The sequence below is a fragment of the Ursus maritimus genome, unplaced genomic scaffold (assembly GCF_017311325.1).
Source record: "Ursus maritimus isolate PB19 unplaced genomic scaffold, ASM1731132v1 scaffold_2, whole genome shotgun sequence".
Lineage (NCBI taxonomy): Eukaryota > Metazoa > Chordata > Mammalia > Carnivora > Ursidae > Ursus > Ursus maritimus.
Window position 1 is genome coordinate 2,320,405 of NW_024424452.1, and position 19,419 is coordinate 2,339,823.

The window sequence follows — 19,419 nt, forward strand, 5'->3', positions numbered from 1 at the left end:
GGGGGGGGGGGGGGGGGGGGGCGTGGTGCCTCCCAACCCCCCACCCGCCCCGCGACCGCCACCTGCCGCCTTCCAGCACACGGCCGTGTCACCGGCCCTGTTATTCCGGTCACTTGGGACATCCCAAGAGGTGGGGCTTAAAAAAAATCTTTTATTTTTATTTCCTTTTGTTTACTTAAAAAGAAAGTTCTTCCATTTGCAGAGCTAGTTGGCTGATCGGGCAGGGGAGGTGTGACACTCCTTGGTCTTGCTCAATCCGGCAGCACGCACAGAATCGTCTCCCTCCTGACCGTTCTTAAGACGACATCTCAGTAGTGTGGAATCTGCAATCAGAATTCTGCAATCTGCAGAACTCTTGCATCCCGCAAAACTGAGACGCATACCCGCGGACACACTCATTCCCCGCTCACCCTCCCCAACCCCTGGCGCCACCATTCGCTCATCTGTGAATCGTCCAGGGGCCTGGAGTTGAATCGTGTAGTAGTTGTCCTCCTGTGTCCAGCTTACATCGTGGAGCCTCATGTCTTCCAGGTTCATCCAGGCGGCAGCAGGTGCCAGAATGTTCTTCCTTTCTAAGGCTGAATCCTTGTCCAGCGCATGGATGGACTTCATTCTATGTATCCATCCATCGACGGCCACTTGGGCTGCTCCTGCCCTTGACTCTTGGGAATAACGCTGCCGTGAACGTGGGTGAGCTGTTATCTTTTTGACACGATGCTTTGGAGTGGAACCGCTGGGTCATACGGTCACTCTATGAGGACCCTCCGTGCCACTGTCTTCCTCAGTGGCTGCACGATTTCACGTTCCCGCCCGCAGGGCACCGGGCTTCTCCCCGTCCTCGCCGACACACAGCCACTTCTGGTTTTCGGACAGCAGCCATCAGAACATGTGTGCAGTGGTGAGCTGGGGATTTTTGTCTCGTGTGCTCGTTCATGGGTTCCCTGAGGCCAGGCACTTAACAGGTGCTCAGTAAATGTCTGGTGAAGGAGGCGAGTGGCCTCCCCTCTTTCTCTCACTTGCAGCCGTGTGTAGGAGAGGTGGGGTCAGGGATAGCACCACGTAATGGCCAAGCCCCCAACCCCATAGTCAACCCTGCAACAAATACCACCAGCTCATCCTTGAACACGGATTCAGACCTTTCCTCACCACCCGCCATGTAGGATCCAGGTCCCGGCTCTTGCCCGGGTGGTCCTAACCCCTGTCTCCACACAGCGGCTGGAGGGAGCCTTTTACGTGTCCTGTGAGATCATGTCAGTCGGCGTGGTCTGGACCCCTCGGCTGCAAGGTCGTTCTCCCCGCACTGCCCACCACACGGACTCCTGCAGCTGTCCCCACCTCGAGGTCAGCACCTGCCCGGCCTGCCCTCACTGCACTGAGGCTGCTGCAACATCAGCATCCCTTCCCCAGCCACCTGGGTCCTGCAGCCACGCCTCCCAGCCCTCGTCCCCCAGACGTGCTCTGCGTGTGTGTTCCTGTCTCCGAGGCCAGAGGCTGGGGGTCGTGTCTGCCCTGGACTGCAGCCGGGCACTCAACGAGGATCCCCGCAAGGGGTGAGCAGGGGGACCAAGCAGCCAGAGGCTCTTGGTGGGGACCCCAGAGGTGTGGCAAGGAGGGAGGAGGTGCAGGAGGCCCTGGGGGAGGGGTCTCAGAGCCCTACCTGAACCTCTTAATGTTCTTCTCCGACACCCGGATGAAGAGCACAATGGGGTAGATCCTGGATTTGATCAAGTCTCTGGTGCAGCTGATCCCGGCCTCCAGCAGACAGTGTTTGTCCTGCAAGCACAGCGGCCGGTGGTCAGTAGCTCCACCAGCCCCTGTGGGTAGCTGGGGCGGGGCCCGTGGTGCGGGGTCAGGCTCCGCGGGACAGGGACAGGGCGAGCGCCCCAAGTGCCCCCAGCTGCACCAGGGAGAGACCCAGGGTGAAGCCCGACCCCTGTGAGACAGGCCCCTGCTGGTCCGCACAGTTGGTTCCACGGCGCTGTGCACGGCAGTGGGCGCTGCGGGAGCCCGGGCATCGAGCCCGAGGGGGGTCCGGCGGCATGCGTGAGTTGCTAGAAAGCAAAATGAGCTTCGGGAACACCTGTAACCCCCTCAGCTTACGAAGGCGTTCGTGGCACAATCAAGGGTGGGCAACACCTGGAAGGTGAGGTGGGGCTGGACGGTCCTGGGAGCATCTGCCAGGGTTCTCAGGCATGCTTCCCCGGCACCCAGGAGCTCGTCGGTTCTGAAGAAGGACAATCTCTGCTTTGCCGAAAGCGTCACTTCAAAGACAAACAAACCCCCCAAAGCCCAAACCCTCTGCGTTGAAACAGAACATGGATAGAGGAACGTGAGCGTTCCCGAGTATGCAGTTCAATGAATTTTCACAACCCGAACACGCCCCCGTGTTCCTTCTGGTCACTGCCCTCGCTCCCTGCCCGTGTGGCCGCTGCCCAGACTCCTAGCAGCACAGGTCCGCTGGGTGGCCTCACCCTTCCAGCGACAACCATCTCAGCTCCACCCCTGCCCACTCATGTCCTACCCGCTCCAAGGTCAGAATTCCCTAAACTGCTGTGGCCCAAATTTTAAAACCAGACAAACTGTTCCAGGCTGGTTCACAGCTCTGCCCGTGCTTTCATCTGTGTGAGTGACAACACTGAGGGGGTATGTGCTGGGTGGCAGATGCGGAGCTCCGGTGGGCACCTGCCCTGGCCCTTCCCCCCTCTCCCCTCCCCCCTCCAAGGTCACCATCCACTGCAGAGCTGACCCCCCAGGCGCTGGGGCAGCACTCAACAGAGAGCTCTGCTTTGGAAAGGTCTCAGAAGGAGAGAGAACTCAATACTTGGGCCCGATAAGGACCACGTTGTCTGGCTCCAGAAGATTCTAGATCACATGCAGACACCTCTCCTGCATTGCTGCCAATAACCCTTCTGCTGCTCCATTTTCCCTCCTCAGGTGAACGGGACTCCTGGCGCCCACTCGCTCTCCCTGTCTCTCGCCCTGACCCATGCTCCCCTGTCCCTGGCCCTTGTTTTCACAGCCAAGCACATGTACAGCCCTGGGCGATGTGAGTCGGAATGCCAGTGCCAGGGAGCCATCAGAAATAGAAGGTGGCTTCAAAATACCAACGTGCGTGTCAGAGCCCAGAGAACGAGGGCGTGCGGAGAGGCAAATGGAGCAGAAGACAAAAGGAAAAGGAAGAGGTGTGCCCACAGGGAGGTGAGAGCAGCTCTGCATCCCACCCTTGCCCATGGCCGAGGCAGCCTCACAAAGAGAACTGGTGGTGTCATCCCATCCAGTCCCCAACCCCCAGCTCACCTTGGCGGCCACAGCTTCGATGTTGGCGGGAACGATGCATTCGAAAGTGTTGGGGTTCTTCTCTCGGGAGTAGATGATGGCCTCTGTCTTCTGCCTCCTGAGGAGCTCCTCTCTGGTGACAACATCTGCGGACAGAGGACCAGTCCTGAGGGCAGCACAAACCTCCCCTTGCTGGGCTCAACAGAATTCCATGTTGATCCTCTTCTGGCCACATTTAAATGAGCCCTAGCTCCTCTACTAGACTGTGAGACTTCTCAAGGGCAGGGTCAAGGTCACACTTCACACTTCCCACAGCAGCCCACAGAAGAGCTGGTTGGTAAATTCTCAGCACTAAGTTTCATTGGACAAAGTAGCTCAGGCACTGAGGTGCAATACTGGTGAGCTGTTTCTCATGAAGGATAGACAACTATCCACCCACCAGCCCACCCATCCATCCAACTATTCATCCATCCCTCCACCCAACCATCCACCCATCCATTCATCCACCCACCTACCTACCCATCAACCATCCAGCTAGCCACTCATCTACCCAACTAACCATCTACCCATCTATCCATCCCTCTACCCATCCATCTACCCATCCAACCAACCATCCATCCATCTCTCTACCCATTTATCCATCCATCCATCCATCCATCCATCCATCCATCCATCCATCCATCCCTCTACCCATCTACCCACCCAATCCACTCATCCAACCAACCATCCATCCATCAACCCACCTGCCCACCCACCCATCATCTATCTAACCATCCATCCATCCATCCATCCATCCATCCATCCATCCATCCTTCCATCTAACCATCCATCTACCCACCCACCCATGCATCCCTCTACCCAATCATCTATCCATCCCTCCCTCCCTCCCTCTACCTATCCATCCATCCATCCTTTAATTTTTATTGAAATTTAACATTTATTGAAAATCTACTAAGGGTCAGTCATTAGAATAAAAATATGATAAAACATAGCTGTTGTTGTATTTGAGAACCTATGACATAGCTGGGGAGAAGAATATGGGATACAGAAAACTATGAAACGATTCAGTAGGTGCAGTGATGGGCTATTTATTGTGGCAGCAGTGAGGAGATGTGGAGGGACTAGGGGAACAGGCAGGCTTCCTGGAGGAGGAGGTATGTACTGGAGGCCCCACTCACTTGCTGGGTGACTCTGAACACATCTTTAATCTCTTGACCTCAGGTTCTCCATTTATGAAAGGAGGAGGGTGGAGTTAGTCCAGGACTGGAATTCCCTGCTTAGGCCCAGTTGGCTGGGGGAGCCCACACTAGCCCCCAACTTTGGCATGTATACTACATTTTGCACTGGAAGTGGGTGGGAAGGGATCCAGGGGCGAGCCATTAGGGGAGGAGCTGCAGGTGATTTTGGGGGACGGAGGCAGCCTAGAACTCCCACCCTACAGTGCCTACAGCCCCCGGGCTGTGAATGCACCAAGGGGAAGACAGAGCTTGTTAGCAGAGCTCAGAGTGGCTAAATGGGATTCCAAATCAGGCTTTCTACCTAACCTCATATCGCCAGGAGCCAGCTGAGAAATGCTCAGAGCCTCAGGCAGGAGTGAGGTCTCTTTCTCAGAGCCTCCCTGCAGGGTGTGTGAGGCTCCCAGATAGTCAGGCAGAGGAAGAGCATGGGGACACACACCCTTGAAATGTTCCTGCATGTGCAGCTGGGCTTGGGAGGGCCTTGGAGTCATGCAGACCCTGTTGGGAAAGGAGGTGGGAGTAGCAGCGGCTGCAGGAGCTGGAGCTCAGCGAGCTGGGGGACCCACGTCTGTGCCCTGCCTGCTCCACGTGGGGGGCTGAGAACCTGGAACCCATGCTGCGCTTGGCCCCAGGGTAGCCTCTGGCCATGCATGAGTCTCTAACTTCTACGAGAAGTGGCCGCTGTTATCCTGGTTTTGCAGGCGAGGAAACAAGCGAGGTTGATAACTTGCGCCAAATAAATATCCAGGGAGGGATGGGCAGGCGCAGAGCCTAAACTGAGACCACTCATCTCAAAGAACACGATTTTTCCCACCAACCACACTGTGTGCCGTGGCCCTCCTGGCCAGGGCTGGAGAGGGTCTAAACCATGGGAGAAGAGACACTGGGGGTGCAGCCTCTTACTTCCCACTGAGCCGGGCATCCCGGGAGACCTTGGGTGCATTGGCATCAACCTCCAGGAGAAGGCTGTGTGCGGAGCTGCCATCCCGGGGTCAGCAGGTGGGTCTGCTCCTGCCCGGTGCTGTCCCACCCTAACGTTAGGGCTTACTGATGCCCGCAGGCAGCAAAAGCAGGAGTGGATGCCCATGAAGTCTGCACCCCGGCCAGGGGCTGTCCGGAGCGTTCCCAGCCCCAGCCCCACGTGAGAACCTCTGGGGGAGCTTTGCATAAAGGACGCCCGATGGATGGATAGGGCCGCCCCGCACGCAGGGACACTACCCCGCAGCAGGAGGGCAACGTCATGGATGGATCTCACAAATGTTATGTGGGGTGAAGGGAGCCAAGTATGGGTGATTCTCTACTGCATGGTTCCGTTTGTCGAAAAGTCTAGAAAATGCAAACCAATGTGTGATGGGAAACAGATTGATAGTGCCTGGGGCAGGGGGTGGCGGGGATGCAATATTTGGTCTTCTGGTCGTGGCTGGGGTCACGGGGTGCAGACACCTGCCCGAACTCATTCAACGGCACACATCCACTAGGATGACGACTGTTAAGGCAAATGACCAGTGTTGGTGAGCTTGGGGAGAAACTGGGACCCTTGTGTGTGCTCGGGGGAGTGTGGAATGGTACGGCCGCCGTGCTCATGAGCATGGCAGCTTAAAATTAAAACAAAACAAAAACCATCGAATCCCCACGTGACCAGCAATCCCACTGCTGGGTCTCTCCCCACGAGACAGGAAGCAGGGGCTTGAAGAGGGGCTCGCTCGCCCACGTTCACGGCAGCATGATTCCCAGCAGCCGAGTGGTGGAGGCACCCCGCGTGTCCATCGGTGGACGATGGACAGACACGCGGTGGCCCAGCCACACTGTGGAACATCCCCTCGGCCTTGACAAGGAAGGACGTTTTGACACCGGCTCCCACAGGGATGGGCCTCGGGACAGTATGCTGAGTGACAGAAGCCAGAGGCCAAGGGACGAACGCTGGATGATTCCCCTTATGTGAGGCCCGCAGAGGACTCAGATCCACAGGGACAAACAGTAAATGGTGGGCGCCGGCGGCTGGGGAGTGAGCATCCAATGGGGACAGAGTTCCAGTTTGGGAAAATGAAACAGTTCTGGAAATACACGTACTTAATACCCCTGACTGGACACGTGGAAGTGGTTAAAGTGGTACCTTTTATGTTACCCGTATTTTATGGTAAAAAGCCCACCACCGGGCACCGGACAGCGGGTTGGTAGGAGCGGCCCTGGACGTCCACGATTTAAATACAGACGACGCTGAGGATGATTCCAGTTTGCAGGCAGGATTGGGGCTCAGCCCTCTGTGTCTGGGGTGTACGACCATGGCCCCCTAGCCACATCGAGGTCATGGACGCCCTGGTGATGGACGGCTTGCCTCTTGGGCCCAGGGTGGGACCCCAAGTCACGTCTAACTGACCCTGTGCCCTTTGTCCCGGACCCTCGGTATGAATGGTGACGGGGAGGCCAGCGTTCGCTGCTCTGGGCCCATGCTGAACTCATGGCGACAGGGACCGTGACTCTCCCTCCCTGCGTGCACCAGGCCAGGAGGGAGCGTGGCCCTTCCATCCGCTCTCCCGCCCCGCCGCCTGACCTGATGGAGGAGGAGGGCCCGGGAGGGGCTCCTGGCCGGTGGGGCTCACTCACCCGGCTTGCACATGGTGAACTCCATCGCGCCCCCCGAGTTGAGCAGCTTCTGGACCAGCCCCTTGGCCAGCATGGTGGGCGTGAAGAGGACGGGCCGGCGGCGCTCGCAGTAGAAAGCACGCACCAGGCTGTAGGGGATTAGGCTGAGGTTCCTGCTGAGCTCGCTCTCGGGGTCCAGCTCTGGGAGGGGACAGGAAAGGGCCAGCGGTGAGACCCCAGCCTCCCCGCCAGGGTGCGGGGGTCACGGAGGGCCTGGGAGCCTTGCTGACCCCACGGAGCCCACAGGAACCAGGATGCCCCTTGGCCATCCAGGAGTGTTTACGAAGGGCCCCATGGGCCGGGCCCTGTTCTGGGAGCTGGGGCAATGGCCCTGCCTCCTGGTGCCTGCTTTCAGGGAGGTGGTGGTGGCAGGAGGCAGGTCCGAGGCATGTAACGAGCCCCACTGCTCACTCTGGGCAGCAGTGCTGAGCTCTCAAGGAGGGGCTGGAGCGGGATGGGCAAGGGTGGCTTTCCTGAGGACGGTCAGGGACTGGGGCCAGCGCGTAGAGAAGGAGCCAGGCGAGGAGGGCTGGAGGAAGGGCAGTCTGTGCAGAGGGGCGGGTGGGCGGGCAGAAGGAGAGCGAGGGGCCGGCAGGAGAGGATGAAGGGGCAGGGGTGAGCAGGGCCGCCTAAGAGGGGCTTGGGGCTTATTTCAGAAGCTCTGGGAAGCCACCAGCCAGGGGCAGGGAGTGACGTGGCCTCCTTTCTGCCTTTCCAAGCCTCTCTGGCTGGTGTGTGGGGAGCAGTGCAGAGCGGCCCCCAGGCTCCAGGAACCCCCACCCGCCCCAGAAACCAGCGGCTTGTCCTTTCCTTTGTCCCCTGACCTGGCCGTCGGAGGGCCAGTCTGGAGAGGGGCCTGGGCTCTCCGGCCATCCATGCCCGGGCCAGCCTGACCCCACGAGAACAGCCGGGAAGGCTAGCTTGCCTTCAGCAGGGCTTTCCAGAGGGGCCTGTGCAGCCAGGTACCCCTGACTGCTTGGGAAATGGCAAGAAGCACGCAGTGCAGAGAGAAATCAATAAATGAACACTTCACAGGAAACAGCTCCAATTAACACGGGCATCTGGGCTCCAACCAACTACAGCGAGCGTTCGTTAGGGGTGAGCCTGGCAGGACGCACCCCCCACTCCCGCCCCGGGCAGGCCGTCCAGCCAAGGCCAGGTGGGTCCCCTGGCAGCTCCTCCCAGGGAGGAACCCCTGTTTTGAGGGAGTACGTGTCCCAGCCCCCCTGGTGGGGACCCATGGGACCTGCCCAGACCCCCGGCAGCCCCCAGGCCAGCAGGACGTGGGGAGGGGCCAGGCGGTCAGCACCATACCTTCCTGCTTCTCGGTCAAGAGCTTGGTGGCATCCAGTGACGACCGGGCCAGGCTCCCCAGCGGGCTCCCCGAGACGATGCGGACTCTCTCGTTGCTGTTCATCCTTTTGTACTTGTTCTCAGACCTGCTGACGAACTGGAGGATGGGGTGGGGGGTGCTTTTCTTCTAACCAGACCGAGCTGCCTCCACCCAGGCACGGGCGGACCTCTGCTCAGACCCCAGCTCTGCCCCTAGGGGCCGGGGTCGGTCACCTTCCCCCGTGAAAACAGGAGACACCTAGCAGGCCAAGAGTGTCCTTTAGCTATTTCGATGTCATTAGCAGGGAAGTAAGCAAACAAACGCTGTCTCCCCTCCCTAACCAGGTTGAAGCCTGCCAGGGGTGGGGTGTAGCTGGGGTGCGTGGGGAGTCCCTCTGGCAATCCCATGCGCATTCCTGGGGAGCCATGGTTGGAAGGTCCCTGGCTGGGAGCCCCTGTTGGCAGGACGGTTCCATCTCCTATGATGCTGCCCTCCACAACCCCTGCCTCAGTATCCCCAAGTGCTCTGGGGGTGCCTGCTCCCTTGTACAATTCCGAGTTGAGCCCTGGAGAGGGATGTCCCAGTGCTGGACACAGAATCCAAATTCCCACCTACTCCCTGGGCTGCTTTGATCTCTCCATACCCTCCGGAGGCAGGAAGAAAGATCCAGGGACCTGAGATCTCAGTTGGGCTCTGTTGTTCACTGGCCCTTGGGTGAACCACCCAGAGACGCCCAAGGTTTATGACTCTTGCATGACGTGTGGGCAGTGACACAGGCAGGACCGTGTGGTCTCACGTGGTCCTGTCTTCGGGAGTAGCTCAGACTCACGAGGGTTCCTTCCGTCTCTGTAAGTATCTTTCTGGTACCTGTCTGCATCTACGTGGGGTTAGGGTCACACTGTTAACCATTTCTCTGGGTTTCCCATGTTCCCAGGTCAGGACAGAGCAGTGGAGTGATACACCAGCTCTGCTGGGGCCTGATTAGTGCAGTGTCAACACAGGAACATCCTTGCGGGACCACGCCGTCACGTCACTCCCTTAGCTCTTGTCGGCAGGTAACAGAAAAAAGGGCTGCAGAGAATGCTTCTGCGTTTATGTGAAATCCCTTCTCAAGATATCACCTACTATGCTACTCAGTGTCCTTGTAAAAGGATTCATGCCAAAAAATAAATAAATAAAATAAATCCACTTTAGAATTAAGTATAAGGGAACATTTTTTCTGGTCCCAAACAGCTAAAATGTTTCTGTGGTCAGATAAGATTTAAAGAATCTGTAGCATTTCCCTTTTTTCCTTGGCTGCCAGGAGGCTCAGAGATAAATTTCATGCTCGATCTGAGGGACAAAACTGACATAGACACCTACGATGTTTGTTTTCTTCTCCTGATACACTGTTTCTGATCTGTTAATATTGACTAGCTAAGTTATTTAAGTTCTTTTAGCCTGAAGTTCCTCCAATCTTTTATGAAAGTGACCTGTCGCAGTAAGGATACAATGGGACGGGAAATGTGAGGCGCTGTGAGAAGTTGCAATGGCGTACAAACACAAAGCACCGTTATTGTGATCAGGTCGTCTCTCCTGGGCAGCGAGAGGGCAGAGCCACAGCGAAATGGGATTGAAAGGTCAGTAGGTGCTCTGGGGAGCTTTACCTGAAGGAGCTGGCCGAAAAGGAAACTTGCTCGAGAGAGGCGGGGACTGACCCGGGGGTCGCTGGTGGAAAGTGGCTCTTCGGGCTGCAGGGTGTTCTGAAATCAGTTATCAGTCGGTCAGACGCACTGGGCTCAGCAGGACGTGAGAGCCCACTGAGGCCGCGGAGAACCAGGGACGCGTCCTCAAGCCCCCTCGGTGTGAAGGGGAGAAGCTCCAGTCATGCAATCAAGGCATTCCAGGCGGGGAGCAAGCTTGGAGGGCAAGGGGAGCCCCGAGACTTGTTCTGGCAGAGACCAGAGATGCAGGTGAAAGGCTGCCTCCCCTTGAGATTAGCGGCTCCCGTGTTAGCCCTCCCGCCGGTGGGGCCGCTGGGTGACTTACCCGGAGCGCCCTCAGGGTGTGGTGGGTGCTGTCTGCCTCCTCTCGGCTGCCCCTGTGCATCAGACGTTGCAGCTTGACCAAAAGCAGCTGCTGGGCTCTGGGGGAGACGGGAGGGGAGGGCAGAACCTCAGCGCCGGGCCTGCCCCTGTGCAGGGGGAGGTCTGGGGCCTGGAGGCACCCCAGGGAGGACATGGCGCCCAGGCAGCTCGGCTGGGGTCCCCCAGCCAGTGCTGACTGTGGCTAAGCCACTCCTCTGAGCCTTGGTAGGTGGCATTTGCCGATGCTGACCTCACAGCGCTGGCCTGAGTGACCGCTGGAGTCTACAGGTGCTTTACAGACACCTGCCGCGTCTAACCAACGCTCTACTGCTGTATAATGACATAAGGAGGTCAGGGAGGTGGCCTGCGGCCACGCTAGCCATCACTAGCGAAGGAGCATAAAATCAAGAGCCCAGCATTCCCCGGCGATGACCAAAGGAGGCTTTCCCGGGCATGAGCGAAGCTACAGTCCTTAAGAGCAACATCCCTGGGCAGGCAGGGAAGCTTCAGGAGGAGGAGGGAATGGGGGGCCCCCCGTGAGCCCCCCTGCTGGGCGGCAGCCGCCCCCGCCCACCCCGGCCCGGCACCTGCTCCGGCCTCACCGGCTGTAGCTGGGTATGGTGCCCACGTCCAGGTCCTGGTCCGTGTAAGGGTCGACCCGTGCGCACAGCCACTCATGCCTGTCCTGGTACATGGTGTCGCGGACGTGCACGACGTCATCGCACTTTAGGGACAGGGAGCAGGCGTCTAGCTGGCTGGAGATGTTCAGGTTCAGCCGGATGTAGAAGGAGTCCCCCGAGGTGATCAGGCCCTCCTCCATGTCCTTCAGCAGCTTCCGGTACCCTGTGCAAGATGAGGAGGAAAAGGAAGCACGGGCTGTCCGTCGGCGGTGGGCCTCCCGCTGCCAAGAACCTCCAGGCACAAATCCCCTCCTCGCTGTCCCCGAAGACGCGCCCGCGTGGCACATTCCTCCTAGAGCTCGCAGGGACTCCCCTGTGTCCTGTGTGGGTTTTCCTCTTCGTCTTGGCTGCCAGGGAGCTCACAGCTAAGGTGTGTGCCAAGTTGCAACAAGTCTAGGACCTCCGCTACGATCTCCACGCCTTGCTCACTGCTGGGTGTTTTTTCCCCTTTCACCGATGCACGACTCACGCACAGTAAACCCGGTCGTTCTCACGAACGCAGGCACCCGGGCAGCCACTGCTCGGAACCTCTCTCACACTCCCTGGGTCAATTCCCTTCCCGGGGAACCGCGATCCCCGCTGCTGGCACCACAGCAGAGCTGTGCCTCACTGCATGGAGACGGAAGCCAATGGGACGTGCTCTCCCATGTCCGGCTTCGGGTCACTCCGCTGCGGACAGTATCATACGTGTCTTTGGTGGACACGCGCACGCGTTTCTCCTGGCTCTGCCCACGGAAGTGGAATCACTAGGACCCTGATTATCCATACATGCAGCTTCCGAGGACACCGCCCAAAGGTTTTCCCAAGCGGTAGGAGCACAGCGTGGTTGTTTTAACCTTACTTAACGCCGCTGTCCTTTCTAGTATGAGTTTTTACAAATCCCTTTGGAAGGAAACGGCAGAAAGTGCAAATACAATAAATCCAGCAAACTGAACGTCTGTAACATAAATCCATAATGCAAAGCCCCAAATCAGCTCCGCACACCCCAGAGTTGCCTAACACAGAAGAAGCTACAACCGTCCTAAGTCCCAGGCCCAGCGTGTCCTCGCCTCCCCCACGGCGGGAGGCTTGATGCCGCAGGGTCTTCTGATCAGTGCTCCCGGAGAAGTGGGGGATTCCTGGTTGGGTCCTTCCCCCTCCCCTGCTCAGGGTTAACACCCTTCACTATCTGAGCTCTTCACCCCCCTCAGAGAAAGGCCCTACTAGGCGGGACCTTTCCTGCCCTGAATCCCGGACCACAGGGTTACAACTCTGGGGACTTTGCCGGCCAGGGGGCAGGGCGCTGCGCAGAGATGTTCTGCTGGGCGGGAAGGCCGGGCTGGGAAGAGGGGAGGAGCCTGCCCGCATGAGGAGGAGACGGCGGCGGTGGCTGGGCCCTGTGTGTGGGGACCGGCCTCATCTTCCACACAGACCGGGCACTGCTGGGAAGCAGGCAGGCTAGCAGGCAGCGGTGGGGAGCGGCGAGAGAGAAAGTGGCTATTTATGTGCTGTTGAAACATTCATGAGCCCTCGCGGTTAAAAATAAGATCCAGCTGCAGAGATAATCACGCAGGAGAAAAACACGGAGGTGAGAATGGGGGCTGACTGAGTCTTAGGGAACTGGAAGACAGAGCCTGGCGCTCACTGCCCAGGAGTCGCGGGCAAGACACAGGAGCCGCGACCTCAGCCCTGCTGGGGCCAGATGAGAAGGGAGTGAGGCTTTCTGGAGACAGTCCTGGAGCCAGCCCGAGCTGTGGCTCAGTAGCCCTGCGGTGCCAGGGCGGCCAGCCCAGAGTCCCTGTCTGTGTCAGGGCCAGAAGTCAGCCTCTACCTGGCAGGGAAAGGGGTGAGCCGGGCTGGGCAGGGAAGGGGCCTGGCCGGGGACCCCTGCCTCCTCTCGCCGGGTCCAGCATTCCACAGGTGGCCAGGCACTCCACCTGCACCGAGGTATGCCAGGCAGGTGTCAGCTCACCTGGGCTCCCGTTCACCTGTCCTTCCCTGCCTGCTGTCCCGTCAGACCCTCCTGACCGGGCCGCGACCGGCTGGTTCCTCCCACTGAAAAGACGCACACGCGGAGGACGCTGGTGCAGGGCCCCGCCCACAGTCCGAGCAGGGTGGGTGAGCACGGCGGCTTTACCTTCCTGGTTGACCTTGTAGTGCAGGGTGACGGGCCCACTGCACCTCTGGATGGTCCAGTGCGCCTCCTCCTTGGTGCATGTGTCCAGGGGGACGCTCTGCCGCTCGCCCTTGATGCAGCCTTCCAGCTGGAGAGCAGGGACACACTGTTCTTGGCTCCTCCAGCGGCAGGGCTGCAGGGGTGAGGCCGCCCCGCTGGGGAACAAAAGCACCTCTCCCCCAACAGTGACTAGCTCAATGTCGCTGAGAGCCTGGGGAGCATCCCACTTAAAGTCACGTGCCTCCCGTGCACTGGTGTGTGTGCATGTGTGTGTGCGCGCACAGGCTCTAGCCACACGTGCGGGCCCTCACGGAGAAGGGCCCGGAGAGGCTCAGGATGAGGGGCTGCCGCCCTGCCCCCCTCCAGCTCCCTCCTGCAAGCTGGGGGGCGGGGGTGTGCCCTCCGTCAGCACACGCGTGGAGAAGTGGGGAAAGCCCCGGGCCGTACTCCGGCTGTGCTGCCACCTTCCCCACCCCCCGGCCCCCCCCAGGCCCCTCACCAGCAGCAGCTGGTGGCCCTCATGCAGGCCCGCCTTCTCGGCCAGGGAGCCCGGCTTGACCGAGTGGACGAAGCTCCCTCGCGCGTTGCCCCCGAGCAGGGTGAGCTGCGAGATGAGGCTGTCTCCGTTCAGCGTGGTGTGCTGCACCGAGGGCCCGGGGCCCCGCACGTGCCCCACAGACGTCACAGACGGCCGGAAGGGTCTGGGTCAGAGGGAAACAGTGGTTACGCAGCTGTGATGAGGACATGCCACACGGCAGGCCTCGGAGGGCAGGGTCCTGTCGCAGGAGCTGTGAGAGCAGCCCCCTGAAGAGAGGGCTCGCAACTGGCTCCTGCCAGGAAAACAGCCAAGACGCTGAGCTGCCCCCAGCCCGCGGCGGCGGTCACGTGAGCGCTCACACTGGCCGCCCGCCCGCATGGGCTGGGCTAAGGACACGCTGGCTGCTCTGCTCCTCCTCACGCACCCGGTGGGCCGCCGTGCGCACCGTCCCCCCGGGTGTCCCGGGTCTCAGGTGGGGTGGGGGCCCGTCGGACATAGAGGGCTGCCCCCTTGCCTCTACCACGCCGTGTGGCCCTGGGCAGGCCCCTTCCTCCCTGGGCCTGATCGGGATGGCGGGGGGATGCTTTCTGGCTCTGGGACACTATGGTTCCTGGGCTCTGATTCTAGAATGGTCCCTTTTTGGGAGATGTAGGGGGTGACTGGCCTTTACCCGGCCATCCCCTCCCCCAGCTCTGGATCCCCTTTCCCACGACCACAGTACCTTTCTAGTGAGAACTTCCTAAACATGAGGTTGACTTGCTCCAGGTCATAGGCGTCCAGGCCCTCGGACTGGTGGGAGGAGGAGGAGGAGTGGACGGACGGGGGTCCGAAGGAGCAGCGCTCGTGACTGTCGTCTGCAAAGGGGCCGGCACACATGAGGACCCGCAGAGCAGGGAGGGCGGCCGCTGCTCCTCCCCACCTGCATCCCAGGAAATCCTCCCGCCGGGCCGGGGCCAGGAAGCCTGCAGCAGGTGCCGCACCGAATCTTCTCCCGGAGAGCCATGCCCCTGCCTCCGAGTCCCTCCTTCTGGGAAGCCTCGCCAGCTCCCTGCTTTTGAAGGTGCCTGTTTCTGCATGTGGGAAAGGGATCTGCTCCTGCAGGCACCCATTCTGCTTTTGGTTTGGGGTCCACATTATCATCTCGGGACCACCGTTCGTCTTAACATCTGCCACTTCTGGGCCTGTGAGCTGGGGCAGGGCCCAAAGGGCAGAGTCTAGACCGAGGACAGAGCCCCCTCTTCCCAACTCAGCGGGACCCTGAGGACTTGGGGGGAAGACACCCACTCCCCACTGCCCAGGCACTGCGATGCAGGATGTGCAAACCGGCCCTGGGCTGATAACAAAGGCTTCTCTGCAAAGGGAATTTGTCCTGACGCTGCAAAATGCCTTGGATGGCTGCCCAGAATTCTCTTTTGAGCTCTCCCCTTTCCAAAACTCCTTCAATTCTTCTCATTACCCAGCCTCTATTAGGTGCTAACCTCTCTTTAACACTTGATAGCTTCTGATGGTCCCCAATTAGGGAGAGCTGCTAATCCTTCATCTTATCTGCTGGCAGCCTGAGTGGCTGAGGGTAGAGGCAGGGTTGGGGGGAGCCCGGGAAGGAGAGGGCTGGCAGGCCCCACCTTGGGGAGTCTGGGCCAGCCCCCACGCTTCCGGTTTAGGAGGAGCAGGGGCCCCAGAGACACGGGGTCATCTCCAGGAGGCCTCGAACCCTTCCCGCCCTCTGTCTTCTGCCTACGCAGGCAGGTGCTCTGGTTGGTATATCACAGCCGTCCCACCTGGGTGACGGCCAGTGCAAGGACTTGGGGACACGAGTCTTTGTGTCCCGTGCCCCAGGCGTGGTGAGGTGTGGGGGCTCAAAGTCTGCTGGGCTGAACTAGATCGCCTCCCACCCCCCCAATTGCAAGGGGCCGTGGGTCCCTGGAGACTGAGCCCTCATTCCCTGCTCTCTGTTCTAGGCCCAGGGAATATCCCCTCCGTCACACCGGCTCTGCCCCATACCTCCAGTTTCAGGGTGGGGGGAGAACCACCCTAACTGCCAGCCCACGTCATTTCCCACCCCCATGCCACCGTCCTTGACCTCTCTGTGGCTCCCTTCCCTCGTCTGCAAACAGTTGTTGCCGATTAAACCCTCTCTTATAAATCTAGATGGAACCGGCTCTGTGCGCGGCAGCTGCAGGCCTCTGCTGCCTCCAGACCAAGGTCAGGCTGCCCCCCACCCCCCCAGGCCCGGGCCTGGCAGCTCCCCAGGGATGGAAGGCCAGCTCCCCAGCACAGACAGCAAGCACCGCCCTCTCGAGATCCACACCGCACACATTTCCTGAGGACCTAGGAGGCGCAGGGCTCTGTCCTGAGCTGGAGGGTCCGGGCGTGGGTGGCTTGGCCGTGCTCCCGCTGGATGGCAGGTGGCCGCCACACCGGTATGCCTGTGAGCTCCACCAAGCACCTACCATCAAAGTCCAAGACATCGAACCCGCCACTGTCATTGTCTTCCTCAACTGTGCTGTAAGACACGAGGGGGGCACAGGGGAGCGCATGTGAGCACGGGATCTCTCCAGGCCGTGTGCAGGGGTTGAGGGTGGGGGAAGATTTTGGAACGTTCTGGCTCTCCGAGAGGCCTTGGCTTGGAGAGGGCAGCATGCGCAGGAGGGGAAGGTGGGCGGAGGGCTGGACAAGGCTGTGTGCTCCGCTGGGGGACAGGGGGTCCCACGTGGCCAGCATGAGGAGGCTCACGAAGGGCGGGTAGCAGCGTCCCCGACAGCCCCACCTGCTACTTCCCACTCACTCTCTTCCTGACACAGAGGGCTCAGCACCCACTTGAGCTCACGCCACCTCGTGTGATGGGTCTACACAGCCGAGCGTGCCCTTCACACAGGACGCAACGTGCTCCACGAGTTCCAAGCTCCCCACGAGTGGTTCTTGCCGTAGCCCGACAAGGCCCAAACCAGGCTGTGGGCAGGTGGGGGGTGTGGATCCCACCCTGCAGGCCGCTCTGTGTGGCCAGCCCTTCTGGAAACCACCCAGGGATCTCTAATGTCCAGCTGGCTGGAAGCATCCGGATGCCCGGGGAATGATACCTGCCCTGTGGTTTTCCCAGCTGGGGACGGGGATGGTTTCCCAGAGGTGGGGGGGGGGGAGCAGGAATGGGGAGGCTCTTCCTGGGGTCTACCCTTCTTGGGCTGCCTGATTTCCGGGCAGCACGGGGCAAACCGACGTAGGCGCCGGCACTTGGTAGCTCGCTGGGCGGCCCTGGGAAAGCCACACGCCTTCTCTGAGCCTCGGCCTCGTTTGTGAAGCAGGCAGCACCCTGCCTACCTTTCAGGGCTGGCTCAAGGGCTGAGGGAGGGGGTGTGCAGGGGCGCGTGCGGCCCCCGCCCCCGCCCACCACCCACCTGCGGTGAGGCGCGTCTTCCTTGTAGCGCCTGAGGATGGAGTCATTGCCGGGGGGCTCGGCAGTGATGGACAAGATGCTCGAGCGGCTCCGGTGCGGCTGCTTGGAGACACACAGACGCGCCATGGGGGCCGGGGATTCACACGGCCCTGCCTCCGCGGGCTTAAGTAGGAGACACGGGCACGAAGCTTCACGCGGATGCGCCCCGCCCCTGGCACGGCCGGCCAAGCGCGTTCTCAGCAGCGACCTTGGCCGGGGAAGGCTTGTGCTCAGCCTGGGGCGGCTCAGGGCCGCGGCAGCCTCGCGGAGCCTGGCGCACATCTGCTCGCACATCTGCTCGCCTCGGGCGGGGGCAGGAGGACGCGGGCGGGAGTCCGCCCAGACCCAGGGGGTTGTGGGGGGCCAGGCGGGGCCTTGAACCCTGCACAGGCCTAGTTCCACAGCCCCCCAACCCCTGGCTGCGCCGGCCTTGGGCACCCACTCCCGACGAGAGGAAGATGCGTGGGCCCAGTGCGGCACAGCTGCTGGAGGACGACCCTGCTGGCTCCTGGCAAGGGCTGCCTTAAACAAGAGCCCCGGATTTCGCCCCCCAGAGCTGCAAGCAGACAGGAGCCATTTCTTATCAAACCTCGGCATCCCCCAGGGCCTGATTTTGGAAGCTGAGCTGACAAGCTTCCCAGGGCTTCGCCTCTGGGGTTAGAATTTCTAATCCTGTGCCTTCTGCTGCCTGCCTGGGGGGGAGTGACACTGGATCCAGGGGCTGGGACCCCGCGAGGGGGACGGGGGAGCAGGTTAGGGTGGGGAACCCGGGCTCTGCGGTCTACGGCTCCAGGTGCTGGCGCCGTGCGGGCTGCCGGAGGTGCCCGGGGCCTGAAGTTGCCGTTGAATTCTCAGCGGCTGCCTGCGCGGTTCCCTACGGCTCCTCAGAGGCCCATCTCTTCCTCCCACCAAGTGTTAAATTGGGAAAGGAGGCGGCGAGAAGGCGTAAATACATCGTGAGCCAGTGGAAACATCTTTAAATAAACATAAGGAGGGTCTGGGCTGCAGCCCCAGAGTGATGCTGCTCACAGGCCTGGAGCAGAGCGCAAAGTAAGGGGGCGGGTCTGCTGGGGCCGATGAAGGGGGGAGGGGCTGGGGACGGGTTCTGAGCTGGGGGGGGCCTGGGGACCCGGCTTACCACCTTGGAGAAGGAGTTGGTGATGGGCAGGGATCTGGAGGAGCTGGGGCTGGCGTCTGTGCCTTCTTCTTCATGGCCTCGCCCTGTCCTCGCCGACGCAGGAGGCAAAAGGCAGGGAAGAGGGGATTGAGATCCCCTGTGGCCACCGAGCGCCTGAGGGCTGTCCCATCTGGGTGGCCTGTCCTCCTAGGGAGGGTGGGGGGCGGCCTCCTCCCTCCTCTTGTTTCCCCAGCTGCCGGCAGCCAGGAGGCAGTGGGGTCCTGCACGCCGGCGCATCCTGCCGCGGCCAGGCCCAGGGCAGCCTCGGGAGAGGCTGGACGATGTCCTGTATCTCTGAGCACTCAGGCGGGGCCCCACCCGGCGCTCTGTGGAACAGCAGGAATGGGAGCATGCATCTTGTAGAGTGGAAACATCCCCGCCCAGGGACCCCATCCTCAAGACGCTTCCCAGCGTCTCTACTGAACAGGCCGACTGGAGACGGGGGCCGGCTGGGGGCAGAGTCGGTCGCCTCCTCGGTAAAGCCCCGGGCGCCCCTCCTGCTCCTTCAGGGCCGTCTGGGGTTTTGTGCACACTTCTCTCAGTCCTTGCCTTGCTGTGCAGGAACTGGCTCTCCCATGTGTCCCCCCGTAGCTTGTGCGTGAACAGTCAGACACACGCACACACCACCCTAGACAGCGGCAAAGGCTCGGGGAGGGTCCGGAACCTCCGTCATCCTGCTGCTGCCTGTCCCTCTTCTTGGGGCAAACACTTCTCCCACAGGCCTCAGGCCCTTTCCACCTCCCTTCTGAGAAAGAAGGTTCTAGAGATACTTGATCCGGCAAGGAGAGGGGTGGGTGGACCCCCACCTCTGGGCTCCTCCAGGCCCAAGGAGAACAGCCGCGGCCCACTCTGGACTCCTCCTTCCCCTGCCCCGCTGCGGACC

General features: G+C 60.7%; 1 protein-coding gene across 4 annotated transcripts in view; it reads right to left on the reverse strand.

Annotated features, from left to right (window-relative positions):
• The window catches only part of CARD11 (caspase recruitment domain family member 11), a 111,683-nt gene that overhangs the window by 818 nt on the left and 91,446 nt on the right, over window positions 1-19,419 (reverse strand). The window contains exons 12-24 of one of the 4 annotated variants that reach the window (XM_040634715.1): window positions 18,501-18,580; window positions 17,322-17,419; window positions 16,380-16,432; window positions 14,651-14,783; window positions 13,891-14,092; window positions 13,353-13,479; window positions 11,159-11,399; window positions 10,519-10,615; window positions 10,137-10,232; window positions 8,472-8,607; window positions 7,119-7,298; window positions 3,298-3,422; window positions 1,658-1,773 (exon numbers count right to left, since the gene is read on the reverse strand). In XM_040634715.1, the coding sequence (XP_040490649.1) occupies window positions 1,658-1,773; window positions 3,298-3,422; window positions 7,119-7,298; window positions 8,472-8,607; window positions 10,137-10,232; window positions 10,519-10,615; window positions 11,159-11,399; window positions 13,353-13,479; window positions 13,891-14,092; window positions 14,651-14,783; window positions 16,380-16,432; window positions 17,322-17,419; window positions 18,501-18,580 (1,684 nt within the window). Of the gene's footprint in view, window positions 1-1,657; window positions 1,774-3,297; window positions 3,423-7,118; window positions 7,299-8,471; window positions 8,608-10,136; window positions 10,233-10,518; window positions 10,616-11,158; window positions 11,400-13,352; window positions 13,480-13,890; window positions 14,093-14,650; window positions 14,784-16,379; window positions 16,433-17,321; window positions 17,423-18,497; window positions 18,581-19,419 lie in introns of all 4 variants that reach the window. The other 3 variants (XM_040634714.1, XM_040634713.1, XM_040634712.1) reach the window with 3 other exon arrangements.